Below are 16,500 nucleotides of genomic sequence, written 5' to 3'. Positions count from 1 at the left end.
TCAGTCTCTCTCTCTCTCTCTCTCTCTCTCTCTCTCTATATATATATATATATATATATATATATATATATATACCTACTCTAGCCATAAATACTGTTACAACTTGAACAGCGCATAAACCTTTAATCTATCAGTAAATTGTTCACAGCTTCCACCACATACAAATCACATGTATAATGTGCATATAGCAGCACTCAATGTTCAAAATAGTCACCTTTTGCCTTCACACACCTGAAGTCTGTGAGGCCACAAATCAATTGTAGTCCATACAATATCCAATGGAGACGCTGCCACTGCTCGCTTGAAATCCATCTTAATGCTAAGGTGTTGTTTCTTGCAGGCTACTCTCTCAGGTTTTGACCACAATTTGAAGTTCAACAGATTCAGATCGGGACTGTCAGACAGCTAATCGGATGGTGATATGAGATCTGGCAAATTCACCTCCAACCACTGTTGTGTGGTCCTTGCCTTGTGTGCAGGGGCTGAGTTGTTGGAAGGTCCACTGCCTATCACAAAACAAGGTGTTGTTCAGGAGCTGTACCACAGGTTCTAGCATAGTGTCTCTTGATACACTCTGGCCCAGGTTTTGATATCCCTTTCTCATAGAAATGCAACTTGGATTACCCTGATACGTCCCCCCCCCCAACACTAAACCATCCTGGTGCTATGGCACGTGTTGAATCGTTTTGACGATTAAATGACTCTTCAATGATGAAAATCTTCTCATCTGTGAAGAGGAGAATTTTGTGTCTGTTGTATGTGTACTTCCAGAGAAGTGCCTTTGATTTTATCATCTTCTGCTGTAGGAAGTGTCCAGCAGGACAACAATAGGCTCTCACCCCCTAGGTCATTAGTTAGTACACATAGCATCATTCTCTGCAAAATGTTGTTTCTTGTGACATCACTTTATGCATTCTCACAGGATTACAGCAGAGGCATGGCTTCACAGCCCGCCCAAGCTGTTGTGTCCTAATGTAGTGTGGCCAACCTGTTCTTTGGCAGTCAGATATGTCTTCTTTATCATTATAATGGTTAATCATCCAATCCACAAACATCCTACTAATTCCAAAGTGTTTTTTTTTAGCATGGTGAAAATAACAAGCGGCTGCATTCCAACCTTGTGAAATGCTATTAGAGCTACATGGTTCTCATAATTAACCTCACGGCTAAAGAAAAAAAAAGGTTGATGATTTTGTCTATAATTCTTGAGTTGTAGCCATTCAGAGAAGTTTCCTTCCATGAAATATGGTGATATTTCACCATATTTCAAGGGAAGGATAGCAAGCTGACATCTGATGGGTAGCAACCAGAAAGAAGTTTGCAGTAGCCAGAAGTAATGAGTTAATTGTTTTCTTCTTATTTTATAAGGATGTCAAGAAACGACAGAGTTTTGCTTGATTCTATTTCTAAGGCAATTTGATCTTAGAGTGTGAGTTGTTAATTTTTTTAGAGGAAACCTTCTAGTTTTTGGTGTGACTTTTTTTTTCCAGATAACAAGAATATCATTCATCAAGGGTGTCATTAAGAGGGATGTTAGTGAAGAGCAAATTGATATCAAAACTAACCATTAGCTCATTAGTTTGAGATGAAGTTGGCAGCATAAAAGAATAGGAATATGGGTAAGAGGAAAATCTTATATAATACAAATACTTCAACCAAATCAAACTCCTTTTACCTTCTCCATAAGCACAACTATTAGTACTGTCTGAAGAGTCCATCAAATTACCTATAACTGCAACTTATCTTATTTTGGACAAACTGGATGCTCTGCCACAAAGTATTTCTGAATAATAATCCCATATTAAATTAATAAGTGTCATAAGTTCAGTCTTGCAGAACATGGAACTGATAACACCAGCCCTAATATCCTTTCGGATAATACTAAACTTCTACATAAAAACACCTATAAATTTGAACATCTTTTCAAAGGAAGCACTGAAGGTTGTATTTTATCATCCAAATCTCAATAACGGACTTTCTATTTCAAAATATGGGAAGTTGCCATTAAAACTACATTTATTCATTTTTTAATACTTGTGTGTATATATAAATATAAACATATTCAGATTCTATATAAATATATATAGGATCTGCATAGTACAATAATTTTTAATTCTAGCGCTCACCTACACAGCTCAACTACACAGAAAAAATATACCATTCTCATGAGCATAATTACATTGTTTTTGAATTTTCAATTATTCATTCATTAATACCTATGATGATGATTTAAGAAACTAACTTATAAATCTAACTCATTTTTACTTTGAATTAAATTTCTTACTATGAAAACATGCTCTTATTCTAATGGATTTTACATAGTTATCACTCCATCAAAGAATGTTTTAAGAACAACAAAGCTAGGTAGAACACCATAGATTTGGAGTGCCCAACTTGCACTCTTTTGGCATGAATATTTGAAATCAGAGCTGAATTAACATTATTATGCAATGCTAATTCTGGATTCTATTATAATCACAGCTGGATCCAAGCAAGCATAAATTGTAGATCCAGCTTCAGTAGATAAAGTCAAAAGCTTTTGTGCTGAAACTTTTGAACTCATGACAGGCCATGAGATAAAATTTTCCAAAATAAAAAGAACACTATGATGGAGAGCTGAAGTGCATTAAATCACATTTAGTTTCTAGAGCAGCATTCACAACTATTATCTAATACATCCACAGGACATTAACATGCTACAGGTGTTCAACTTTTTAATCACAGAAGTAGCATAAACATAGTATAATTCTGTTAACGTTCCAATAATTCTTGTTATATTTACATCACTTATGAATATAAACTCCATTAAAGTAAAAACTAAAACATATATATTAGATAGCAGATGAACAGACTTAATTGTTCAAGAACAAAAATATGGTACCTTGATCATCAAAGCCATGAGTGATTTCATGTCCAATAACAGAACCAATTGCACCAAAATTTAAATACCTAAAGAGAGAGAGAGAGAAAAAATGATAGTATAATATCTATAAGTATTAGTATAAATATCCTATTAAATTTTTGTTTTAATTAAGCATTTTTTTTGGATTGTTCACATATGCATGTAAATTGAGCATCCTCCCCCACCCACACACCACAGAGGATGTATCTAGTAAGGTATTGAAGAAAAATACTGAAACAAAATATTGAAAACAATGTTTTAATGACTATTATTATATTAAATGTGTGATATTCAAAAATGAATGCCATACTGAAAAAACACAAAAGTTTTAATTCTAAAAATTTTTATGGAATTTACAACCGTGTTAAAAAACTTTTTTTTATTATCCCGACGTTTCGATCTTCACATCAAGCTCATCATCTGGAGTGTACATAAATATACAGGACAAGCTGAGTTACATCATTAACTGTAAGCTAGAGAAACAATGATTTGATCACATGTTATTCTACTGGCGTGACCTCTGGTGGAAAAAATTTCTTTCAGAAACAATTGGTGTCCTATTTTTAGTATTACAATTCTTATTTTTGATTTACAATACTGGATTTTCTACAGTCCTGTTTATAATTGTTCTTGGTGAGGAAGGTCGAATATATACCTTCCATATGTTTGGGATTTTTAGACCATCATTGTTGTTCAGATTGGGGTGGTTGATAATAATCTCACAGGCTTCCTTGAATTTCCGTTCATACCATGTTTTAGTGTGATGTAGACAGCTGGTGGTTTTCCAGTCAATTCTGTGTAAGGTATTCAAGGGCATGATCAGAAAGGCCAGCTTCACCATAATTATTATATTTAATGTGTCGTTTATGTTCTTTTTGTCTAATAGGAATTGTGCATCCTGTTTCTCCTACATATGGTATGTTGCAAGTACAATAAAGCTGATATACTCCAGGGTGGGCTAGTGGAGGGTGTGGGTCTTTGGATGAGTTGAGTAAGCTTTTTAATTTTGCAGGAGGTTTAAAGGTGGCTTTGAGGTTGTACTTTTGTAGTACTCTGTTTATTTTGTCAGATATTCCTTTAATGTAGGGAATGGTTATAGTTTTACTGTAGTTTGGTATGTCTGTTTTTTATTGTGGTTTTGTAGAGAATTTTGTTAATAGTGTTTTGGCTGTATCCAAAAAACCAATACAGCCAGAACATTATGGTGAAGCTGGCCTTTCTGATCATGCCCTGAATACCTTACACAGAATTGAATGGAAAACCACCAGCTGTCTACATCACACTAAAACATGGTATGAATGGAAATTCAAGGAAGCCTGTGAGATTATTATCAACCATCCCAATCTGAACAACAATGATGGTCTAAAAATCCCAAACATATGGAAGGTATATATTCGACCTTCCTCACCAAGAACAACTATAAACAGGACTGTAGAAAATCCAGTATTGTAAATCAAAAATAAGAATTGTAATACTAAAAATAGGACACCAATTGTTTCTGAAAGAAAACCATCTAAAAGAATGTTTATTCCTGTCATTGTAAAATAGAATTTAGCTTGATGTAATTTTTTTTTTTTCCCACCAGAGGTCACGCCAGTAGAATAACATGTGATCAAATCATTGTTTCTCTAGCTTACAGTTAATGATGTAACTCAGCTTGTCCTGTATATTTATGTACGCTCCAGATGATGATCTTGATGTGAAGATCAAAATGTCGGGATAATAAAAAAAGTTTTTTTTAACACGGTTGTAAATTCCATAAAAATTTTTAAAATGAATGCTGATCACCGTGTAACCCTAAAAGAAAGGATTACAAAAGTTTTAAAAATAATCAGTGGTTTTCAGAGGTGAACTGGACTCAAATATGCCACTATTACCAAGACTTAAAAAAATGTGCTCGTCACTCATCAATGATGAATTAAAAAAAAAGCTGAAGAGTTTCAGTTTAACTGTCAGTTTTATTTATAATACCAATTCTGTTTCATGTCAAATAGTTTTTTTTTTTTTTTTTTTTTTTTTGTATGTTTACCTTATTGCATCTACTGGGAAATGCTGTTGATTATAATGCCTGTTTTATAAATTATCACTGGTTTTGTAGTAATGGAATACAATCAATGAGATGATAGGATATGCACACATTTTATCTTCAGTACAGTCATTTTATCTTAAGCTGTTTTGCAAAACCCTAGAGCTTTAACATTTATAATTTGTATTAGATATAGTTTCTGAAAAAAACTTCAATGAATGGGGAAAATATTAATTTTTATTGAATTTATTTATTTCTATTTATTTTAACTATTTATTATTGGTAATATTATGTATCATATGTTTTCTTGAGTAAAATATTTTGCAGGTTTTGTTAATTCTGAGTAATCCTGAGCTGTGCAATCGAGGTGTTTGGTGAGACATCTGGAAAGATTAGAGAGCAGAAGGAGGGTTGGTGGTGGAATAATAATGTACAAGTGACAGCTAGGAGGAAGGCAAAGCAGAAGCGGGATGAGTCAAGAGTGGAAGAGGACAGAGAGAGAAAGCAAGAAGCCAAGAGAGTTGTGGCACAGGCAAAGGCCACGGCATATCAAGTTCTGTATGATCAATTAGAAACAAAGAAAGGACAGAGAAAAATTTACCAACTAGCGAAGTGTAGAAATAAAGCAGCAAAGGACATCTTACATGTGAGGCAGATCAAAGATGCTGAAGGAAGAGTATTATGGAGGGATGTGGACATAAGAAACAGATGGAAAATATACTTTGAGGGACTTTTGAATGAGGAAAATGCAAGGACTCACAGAGAAGATGGGCAGCCTTCTGAGGGGATGGTGCAGAACATCTGTAGAGTGGAAGTGACGGAGGCCATGAAGAGGATGAGGAATGGAAAATTGGTGGGCCCCGACAGAATTCCAGTGGAGGCATGGAAGGTACTGGGGGAACAGGGAATTGACCTGCTGTGGGACTTGTTCATGAAAGTTTGCCAACAGGAAAATATACCCGAGGAATGGAGGGAGAGTACTCTTGTCCTCATCTACAAGGGTAAAGGGGATGCGCAAGACTGTAAAAATTACAGAGGAATAAAGTTGATGTCCCACACAATGAAAATCCTAGAAAGGGTTCTTGATGGTAGATCGAGGAAGGAGGTGGAGATTGCAAAGGAACAATTTGGCTTCATGCCTGGTAGATCAACAACAGATGCTATCTTTGGGTTATGGCAGATGATGGAAAAGTATCGAGAGAAACAAAGGGAGCTACATCTGGCATTTATTGATCTGGAGAAAACATACAATAGAGTGCCAAGGCAAGAAGTCTGGAGGTGTCTGAGGGAGAAGAAGGTTCCGGAGAAATATGTCAGGTTGGTGCAGGAAATGTGAAGACAAGTGTTCGGTCCTGTCTGGGACAGACAAAAAGTTTTCAAGTAACAGTTGGCTTGCATCAAGGGTCAGCATAAAGAAGTCCGTTTCTGTTTAATATTGTGATGGAGGTGGTAACAGAGGAGGTGAGAGAAGATGCACCTTAGACAATGTTGTATGCAGATGACATCTTGCTGTGTGCAGATTCAAGAGAAGAAGCAGGAACTAAACTGGAAAGATGGAGAAAAGTACTGGAAGAGAGAGGTATGAGACTGAGCAGAAGTAAGACAGAGTATATGTGTTGCACAGTGGGCAGTGGCCAGGAGACAGATCTGGAGCTGGAAGGAAATGTCATCAGGAAGGTGAGAGACTTTAGATACTTAGGTTCAACAGTGGAAGAAGATGGAGGAGCTGAGAAGGAAGTGGGATGCAGGATACAAGCAGGTTGGAGGAACTGGAGGGAGATGGCTGAAGTGTTATGCGATAAAAGGATGCCGATCAATCTGAAAGGCAAAATCTATAGGGCAGTAGTGAGGCCAGCTATGATATATGCTATAGAAACGGTGGCCCTGAGGAAAAATAACATCAGCAGGATGGAAGTAGCAGAGATGAGAATGCTTAGGTGGATGTACAGTGTGACCAGAAAGGATCATCTGAGAAATGACTATGTCAGGGGAACAGTGAAAGTTATGAACTTAGGAGCGAAAATACAGGAGGCAAGGTTGAGATGGTTTGGTCATGTGATGAGGAGGGAGGACGAATATGTGGGAAGAAGGATCATGCAGATGGATGTGCAAGGAAGGTGGAAGCGTGGGCGGCCAAAGAAGAGATGGAGGGAGCTCGTAGAAGAGGACTTGAGGATGAAGAACTTGGATGTGGTGACAGCCCAAGACAGGAAGGTGTGGAGGAGACTCATTATCAACAGTGACCCCACTTAAGTGGGAGAAGCTGCAGAAGAAGAAATTAATTCTTTTCTGATCATTTTTCATGAAAATTTTCATGGTTCTGCAAAACATTTTTATGTAAGGTTTCAAACCATTTAAGAAACAAGTGCTTAGAGAGCATACTCAGTCATATTGTGAGGTAACTGTTTACTCATGATACAGCACTCTAAAGCAGACGTGCAGTGGATATCATAATTAGCTTACTTCATATCCAGTGATGGAATATGCAGAATTTGACACTTAATAGTGGATACTAAAACTTGGAAGTTGAGAGAAAACCATTTTTTCTCCCAAAATATTTCTTTATATTGACTTTAACCTAAATATTTTTCAACTGTTTTCTAGGTTACCACCATGTAACATCACATCGCTGGTCCTGTTAATCTGATGATGATGCTTTAGAGCATTTGAATTTTCAACAGTTATATGCGTAAATGTAAGGGATTTAATTTGAGTTTTTATAATATTGAATGTTCTCAACCTTTATAATGGTAGAGAAGAAATAGTTTTTTTTTTTTTTTTTACTTAAAGGCAATTCAAGACATATAAATGAAAATGTATCAAAAAATAGTATAATTAATTTTAAAGAATGATATTGTATATCACTTATAAAATTGCATCAATTTTTTTCTTCACAGACTGATAAACACACTAATACATAAGCAGGCAACACATTTCCTTAAACACTGGTAGTTATACAGAGTAAAAATTAGCAATAGCATTAACAAACACTTATAAATTAACCACATCCAGGATTACATATGTCACTATGATGTATTAGGTGGTCATGGTAGAATACATCCAAGCCACACTAAAATCTAACTAGTGAATTATTTGTCTGACTGGTGACATCACAATTTTTCAAGATTCTCTGACTAAATTCAATTGCTGTTGTAATAGATATGGTATGAAGGTCAGCAATAAAAAGACAAAGACAATGAAAATAGGCAGAATCATTGAAAATGTCAACTGTGTTGTGAATGGAGAACCTGTGAAACAAGTAAAACATTTCAGCTACTTAGGCATGATTTTTACTGAAGATGGTAAATTAAATACAGAAATAGACAACAGAATCAGCAAAGCCGGTATGGTGGGAAGTCAATTGAATAAATTCATATGGAATAAGAGAGAAATTAGTTGGAACACTAAATTAGCTGTATACAAGACAGTGTGCAAACCAGTTTTAACTTATGGATCTGAGAGCTGGGTCAGAAGTAAAACACTTGACCACAGACTAGAGACCGCAGATATGAGAGTCCTGAGAAAGATTAGAGGCATGAACAAATGGCATCAGTGGCAATATCATATTAAAAACGAGCATATTAGGAAAGAACTTGACATTGTCAGCATCCAGGAATGCATTAGCAGAGCTAATCTCAGGTGGTATGGTCACTTGAACAGAATGGGCGAGGAAAGATTATCAAAACAGGTGTTCTCTGCCAGGTTGGCAGCAAAACGACCCAGAGGAAGACGAAGATATAGGTGGATCGATACAGTACAAAGTGCCTTAGATGATAGAAATATAAGATCTGATAATGTTGGAGTCTTGACAAGTAACAGATTGATTTGGAGGAAAACTGTAGATAGGAAGTTAATAAGGATGTAAATTTTTCATGTAGTACTATCTAGGTACTATAGGGTACACGGCAGGAATTTGATGATGATGAACTGCTGGCAGTCGTGGTTTTTGAGAAACACTAGGTAAGAAATTCTAATTTTAAGAAAGAGGAAGAAATGTGGTTTGATGAGTATGTTGTTATTATTATCAGGTCTCCATGGAGTCAAGGACTCATGAAGGAGGCCACGCATTGTCATTGAACCAGCTGCCATACCTTCTCTCGAACTCATTCACACTAGTTGCACTCATTACTTTAACAGACAAATTCCACTCACAATTCTGGGAGAGAAAAATCTAGCTTTCATTCCTTTCTTAACCACACAAACTTCCAAAGATGCCCCTCTGTTCTCTCTCCCTACTTCCCATATAATGAAAAATTTCATCAACCAATATCCTATAACATTCTCTCAGAAGTTTATAGACACTATAATAACCCCACCCCCCCTTGTTTACCAGTGTCTGCAGTCCACATGCTCTCTCAATCTAACCTTGTAAGTTGTATTTGCAATTTCTGCTATGTGACCTATGAACTTCAACTTCCTATCTTCTATAACTCCAAAATTCCTAGGTTTGTTAGTTTCTCCAAACATAACTCTACCAATATAATATGTAGTTAGATCTCCTCATACCAAAGTGGATAATTTTATACTTACTAACATTCGATTGACAGCAATTACTGTTTGTCCACACCACCACCAGTCTATTCAAATCAGCCTGCACATCTATCTCTGCATCATGTTTAATTGTTTGCTCTGCAGCAAACAGTTGAACAACTCCTGTCAGGCCCTTTTTAATATCATTAATATATACATTAAACAACAATGATGGACCAAGGACTGATCCCTGGGGACACCAGTAGTCACCTTAAATCTGGCAGATTCACTGCTATATACCACTTTCCAATTCCTGTCCATTAGCTACCCACTTATCCAAGCCAATAGTTTATATTCCATTCTCGTACTCTCCAGTTTATGGAACAGCCTTTCACATGGTATCCTATCAAATTCCTTAGCAAAGTCCAACAGTATCATAGTGTATCAAACTCAGCCATAACATTAATATAAAATAAGAGCAAATTGCTTAGATACGATCTCTCTCTTTAGTAAACTCATGCTGTTCCTTGCAAAGTATTGTTTGTTTGTCAACCCATTTCTTTATGCAAATTCTTACCAACTTCTCTAAAATCTTCAGTCACTCCAAAGATAGTTACAGGTTGAGAGTTAGATGCACCAGTCTTTGCATCACCCTTGTATAATGGAATTATTATACATTCTTTCCATTCCTGTGGGATTTTTCCTGAGGTGAAAATCAAATTATACAAACATGTCAAGGGCATGGCCACTTTGGTTGAGCATGCCTTTAGCATATACAGGGTGTTCGGGATAAATTTGACAGTTTCGTAAGGAAAAAGAAAATCTTCTTTGTATCTATTAAATTTAATGAATTGACAAAAAAACATTACAGGCAGAGTTAATTACAATACTATCAACAAGATATACTCAAAATAACCACCATTAGCATCGATCACAGCTTCAATTCTGCTTCGGAACCTCGAACAAGCTGATGCTACAGTCTCCCTGGGAAGGGCCGCAAAAACTGTTTTAATTTTATCCATTAACTGGGCTTTTGTATTACTGGAAGTGCGATTGGTGTCTTTTTCAACTGCGCCCCATACAAAATAATCCATGGGGTTAAGGTCTGGGGAGTTTGGAGGCCAAACATTTGGACTGGTGAAGTCGTAGAAATTTTCAGACAACCATTTTTGACTTTTCCCAGAGGTGTGGCAAGGGGCCGAATCCTGCTGCCATACATACGGCCTACCATTGCCTACCCTTGTTATCCAGGGCTTGACTACAGTTAGCAACTCCACGAACAAAGCCCGAATTCCAATGCCAGGGTTCTTCAACACCTGTTCCTGCAGATTTGCGAGGAATTCTGCTGTACGAACGCAATCAGATCGTCTGCTAGGGATCTTTCTTCTTGCTACATCCTCGTAGTCACCATTGCAAGTCTCTAGTTCATGCCTGATTGTTTTTACTGTATTCAGGGAGCATTGGGCAGCAGTCGTAATATCCTTATTTTGATGGCGGGCACGAATCATCATGATACAAGTTATTCTCTTCCATGATTCAGGTGGGTTCCAGCTATCCATCCTTTCTGACATCTTGTATGTGAATGAAGAAGGGTCCAAACTTTTAAATGAAGAGAAGTGTGTGTTAATACATGTAACTTACGGAAAAATATAATTAATTATAAATATGTCAAATTTATCCCGAACACCCTGTATGCTGATAACCCATCTGTCCCTATTGCCAAATTTTTATCCAGATTATGCAACAACTCTAGAACCTCCTCTTCATGCACCTCTATCTCTTCATCCAATTAGTCATAGTACTGTGTAAGGAGATCTGCTATGAATCAAGAGTGATAAAACCTGGAAGGTGGTGGTTGCTGATTATCTCTTGAGCTTCTAGCTGGTGAAGTAGTTGACTGTTAATGACGTTCTCCATTATTTTTGAGAAAAATGAACTGAGAACCCCCTTTTTTTTGGAATAGCTAAATATAAGCTTACTTCTATGTTATAGGTGAAACAGCTGTTATAGTTCAACCTATAACAGCTAAATATGAAAGTGGGATATGATTTTTTTCTTCTTCTTTTTCACTTTCTAAATTTCACTTTAGTAAGGCTGTCAACTATCATACATCAGTACCACTAGTGGACTAATGATTCAATAAACTGACAGCCTTGATCCAGAGATCAAGCATGCTACTTCTGTGGTCATTTCATGTCTTTAATAAGTAGGGTAGTGATATAATAGCAAGATAGATTAATCTATCTTGAATTAATATCTATGCCACCATGGGATTTGCAACAGCCTGTTGGGTGAACTTGACCAACCAGGTCAGCATGACTGTTAATTTTAAGATTTTGAGGAAATTACTGTTGAAAATTAGTGTCATCTTTTGCATAAAGTAGTGTTTACATTTACAACATACAATTCTTCCATATATTAGACACTATGAACTATTATAAGAAACCTGGCATTTTATAAACCTAATTTTGATAATTATAATATAGTAATCTGATGTCATAGTCATCCACCTCCATATACAACTGGTTAACATTTTGTTTGGAAAATCTTATACATGATGGGAAATCAAGCCCATATTTTTCAGCCAAAGAGTTTCATCATCATTACTGATCATGCTACAGAAGAACTGAAAAAAAAAAAAAAAAAAGTGTGCTCTGAAATATAATAGCATACAAAGTTTTATTAATTTTCAGCTATTAATCATTTTGAGCCTAAATGAGTTATTTTTATTTATATTTTTATATTTTTTGAAATGCCTATCAAGGAGAAAGCAAACTGGTAGCCATTGGTCAAAATGTGTCCAGTATAATATAAACAAACATATGTCTCCAATATGGAACATTTCATAGATTGGTAAATAATGTTTTCAAATATAAAATTTAAGACTATTTTGAGCTAGGTTTTTAACAAGGCATAAATGGATTTTTAAATTTTATATTGAGCACATACTAAATTCATCAAATACTACAAAAAAAGCTGTTCAATGCTCTCTCTCTCTCAGCACCATTAAAAAAAGAGAACTGGATAGGAAGTGTTTATTCAAAAGTGTGCTCCATTTTTTTACATCACGAGAATTTATCTGTTGCATAACTGTACACAGAAAAGAAAAGGATAATATTAGGTGCCTAATTTTAAGATGGCAATGAAATTATGGCATAAGTTTAATAACAAAATCATACTGCTCTTTTGGCAATTAACAGAACTATTCATACACATACACAGAAGTAGATCCTAGTAGAGCTAACATACTCTAATTGCATTAATTATACTCATAGGAGGGTTATTTTTATTTTGGAGTGGTCTGCCAGAACACCAGGTTCTGTTTCTTCGGACTATGTGGATATGTCTGTACATCAGTACCTTAATGTACCTGCATATGGCTGTATGCAGGTGTGGATATGCATATAGATACTCCCATTCACACATCCATTTCCATTGAAAAGAAATAAACAGAATTTTTTCATTATTTACTGACCACAGTCTATAGACATTATAAATTATACAAGAAAAAGCACAATTCACTTTTACAGTTATTTCTCAATCTCCTGTTTCTCTTTTTTTCAAATTTTTTACTCTATTTTCTTTTTTTCTATTTCCCATTTCTCAATCCTTTGAGACTAACAGAACCTAATAATGATGACTAGGACTTACACTGAGAAAGACAACAGCTACATCCTATTATATATTTAATTCACAAATAAACCTTGTGCTCTGAAAAAAAAAAAAATACTCTGAATAAAACTATATGCATGTTTTCTAATAGAGAAGTAGGAAGTTACTTACCATGGTCCCTTACTGAAATAATATGGTTTATGCTGGATGGATATGGGAAATACTACATAAATACAAATAAAAAGATATAAAGAACTTTTGAAAAGGTTATTATTTATAGTAATTTATAAATAAAATATGATGCAAAACTGCTCACAAGCAGTTTTGCATCATATTTGCATCAAAATTGCATCAAAACTGCTCACAAGCAATTATATTTTTTAATAGCTAAATGATAAGAAATATATCCATGCAATTTGATTAATGGAATTCTATTTATTATGAAAGTTATTATTTTGTATTAATCTGCAAAGTATGCCACCATGAAATACATTTGTAATGAAATTATTCTTTTGAAAGTAAGAAACTATGTAATTAAACATTAATATTAACCTTATTCAATCCCAATGATTTTTTGATCATATCCTGGTTTTTTATATTTTGATATTTACCAATTTGTTTTATAAATATATACATATTATATAAATTTTTATACAATATATTTATAAATATAAATATAAGATCATCACAGTTCATCATGCTGTCAAGGTCATTGGAAATAAGCATAAAATTAATATAATTCATCAACTGTGATGAATTTAAATTTAAAAAATACTGAAAAGACACAAGAAAGTTCTAAGAATCAAAGCTGAGTAACTTTCAGAGGTGAACTATACTCAAACATACAAATATTATTCAAGAAAAAATGAGTTTTGAAAGTAAGAACCAAACCCTGAAAAAAAACATTACTGATTCAACCAGTGATACATGTGTAAAGTTACTTTTAAGGATAGAAAAATCCAAACTTCATGGTGGATTAAAGAAACACCCCTAGAAAAGAATAATGCATATTCAAAGCATTTAAAAAATAAGTTAGATGATGCCATTTTTTTTCCTGTATTCTCAGAGAATACAGAAAAAAAATGTAATTCTTGTAGAAAGGCTTATACATGATAAACATGATAAGTAAATACTTAAGGAATTGACAGCGTACACTAGAAATATAAATTAAATCAACTTTAATATATACTTTCGGATATTTCGGCAACGTCACGTTGCCATCTTCATGGGAACTTCAGATAAAGACAAGGGAATGCAAGTACTACATAACAGCAAATGAGAAATGAAGCGAGGAAGCTACTGTTTTCCTAAAGTCCTGATGGTGCCCCCTGGCAGGCTATATTAGTTGTTCTTGGCCTTTGGGCTGAAGTTCTTCTGATATATGTTTCCCAAATTTGGGGAGGTCACATGCATCCAAATTTGTTGAGGTTTGGCATGTTCCTAAGGGCTGAGGCTGATTCCATGAATAGTCTTTCATATTTGTTGAAAGTTTATTTTTCACTTGGTTAGACTATAATAAAATTAGTTTAATCCTTTATCCAAGTGTGAGCAAACAATGTTTGCACGTGAAAATATCTTCAGGACTGGGGTAAAGTAGTACAACACCGGGCAACTCGTAGCAAAGGTGGACCAAGCTAACATCACTCCTATCTCAGTATCTCCCATAATGCAAAACACATCTCCTTACAGATATGTATAATGTTATGAATTAAGGGAAGGGCCATTACCCAGACTAGTTTCAACCTTTATTGAGGTCTCTTCAGTGGGAGCCAGAACCCAGAGGTGGAGATACCAGGCAGAAGCAATGGCAGGTCATTTTTACCTATAGGAGTTGCCAAACGGTGTGCCACCTTTTTTTTTATTAAATTACTCTGGATTTAGAGAAAGATGTTGAAAGTTTATTTTTCACTTGGTTAGACTATAATAAATTTAGTTTACTCCTTTATCCAAGTGTGAGCAAACAAAGTTTGTGCCTGAAAATATCTTCAGGACTGGGGTAAGGTAGTACAACACCGGGCAACTCATAGCAAAGGTGGACCAAGTTAACATCACTCCTATCTCAGTATCTCCCATAATGCAAAACACATCTCCTTGCAGATATGTAAATGTTATGCATTAAGGGAAGGGCCACTACCCAGACTAGTTTTGATCTTTATTGTGGTCTCTTCAGTGGGAGCCAGGCCCAGAGGTGGAGATACCAGGCAGAAGCAATGGCAGGTCATCTTTACCTATGTTGTATACTACCTTATCCCAGTCTTGAAGATATTTTTAGGTGCAAACTTTGTTTGCTCACACTTGGATAAAGGATTAAACTAAATTTATTATAGTCTAACTAAGTGAAAAATAAACTTTCAACATCTTTCTCTAAATCCAGAGTAATTTAATAAAAAAGGTGGCACACCATTTGGCAACCCCTATAGGTAAAGATGATCAGCCATTGTTTCTGCCTGGTATCTCCACCTCTAGGCCTGGTTCCCATTGAAGAGACCTCAACAAAGGTCTAAACTAGTCTGGGTAGTGGCTCTTCCCTTAATGCATAACACATATCTGCAAGGAGATGCATTTTGCATTATGGGAGATACTGAGATAGGAGTGATGTTAGCTTGGTCCCCCTTTTCTACGAGTTGCACTATCTTACTCAAGTCCTGAAGATATTTTCAGGAACAAACTTTGTTTGCTCACACTTGGATAAAGGATTAAACTAAATTTATTATCTTTCATATTTGAATTTGCTGCAATGTATTACTGTGGCTTTCTTCCACCTTATTCTGTGGAGAGTATCAAGAGCATGGTCTGCAAGCCCAGAGTGGCTGTACTGGTGAAATTGGATGTAGTCCTTGTGTTCTGAGACTCTGATATTTGCTGTCCTGCCTGTTTGGCCAAAGTAGGACAATTTACAGCTGCAAAGGACCTGGTATACATCAGGTAGGTCTAGGAGAAGTGGCTGGTCTTTAGTGGAGCGAATAAGGGATGCCAATTTTCTATATGGTCTGTAACAAGAGGTCAAGTCATGTTTTTTTAGGATTTTGTTGATTTTTTTCAAGGTGCCTCGGATGTAGGGAATGGTGATGGATTTAGAGTAACATTTTTTGTGAAGGGGGAGGGGAGGTGGGTTGTGAATAACTGGTTTTAGTATTTTTTGGATTTTTTTTTTGGGGGGGGGGTAGCCATTGGCTGAGAAAGTGTGAAGGATGTGATTTAGTTCAATAGTTAGGGCTTGGTCATTTGAACAGATTAGTTTTGCCCTATTGAATAGTGTCTTAATAACTCTAAATTGTTGTGAAGGGCGGGGGGGAATTGGTGAATGTATCTGCCTGTATGGGTGGGTTTTCTATAAACTGAGAAAACCAAGGTTCCATCAGGTTGGCGGGTGACTAGAGTGTCTAGGAAGGGGAGTCTATTGTTTTTCTCTTTTTCCAGAGTGAACTTGATTCTAGGGTGTTGGTTGTTTAAGTGTGTTAAAAAGGAGACTAGTGTATCTGGGCCATGT

General features: G+C 35.7%; 1 protein-coding gene across 1 annotated transcript in view; it reads right to left on the bottom strand.

The window, feature by feature from the left end:
- Positions 1-16,500, bottom strand: part of LOC150094940 (neprilysin-11-like) — a 207,126-nt gene that overhangs the window by 40,397 nt on the left and 150,229 nt on the right. Inside the window, exons 16-17 of the mRNA XM_090410851.1 lie at positions 13,182-13,233; positions 2,882-2,949 (exon numbers count right to left, since the gene is read on the bottom strand). Of these exons, the coding sequence (XP_090266977.1) occupies positions 2,882-2,949; positions 13,182-13,233 (120 nt within the window). The remainder of the gene's footprint in view (positions 1-2,881; positions 2,950-13,181; positions 13,234-16,500) is intronic.

The sequence above is a fragment of the Typopeltis vanoorti genome, chromosome 21 (genome assembly GCF_054136105.1).
Source record: "Typopeltis vanoorti isolate ZY-2024b chromosome 21, IOZ_Tvanoo_1.0, whole genome shotgun sequence".
Taxonomy (NCBI): domain Eukaryota; kingdom Metazoa; phylum Arthropoda; class Arachnida; order Uropygi; family Thelyphonidae; genus Typopeltis; species Typopeltis vanoorti.
Note: the sequence above shows the minus strand (reverse complement) of the source record. Positions and strands in the feature narration are given on the sequence as shown.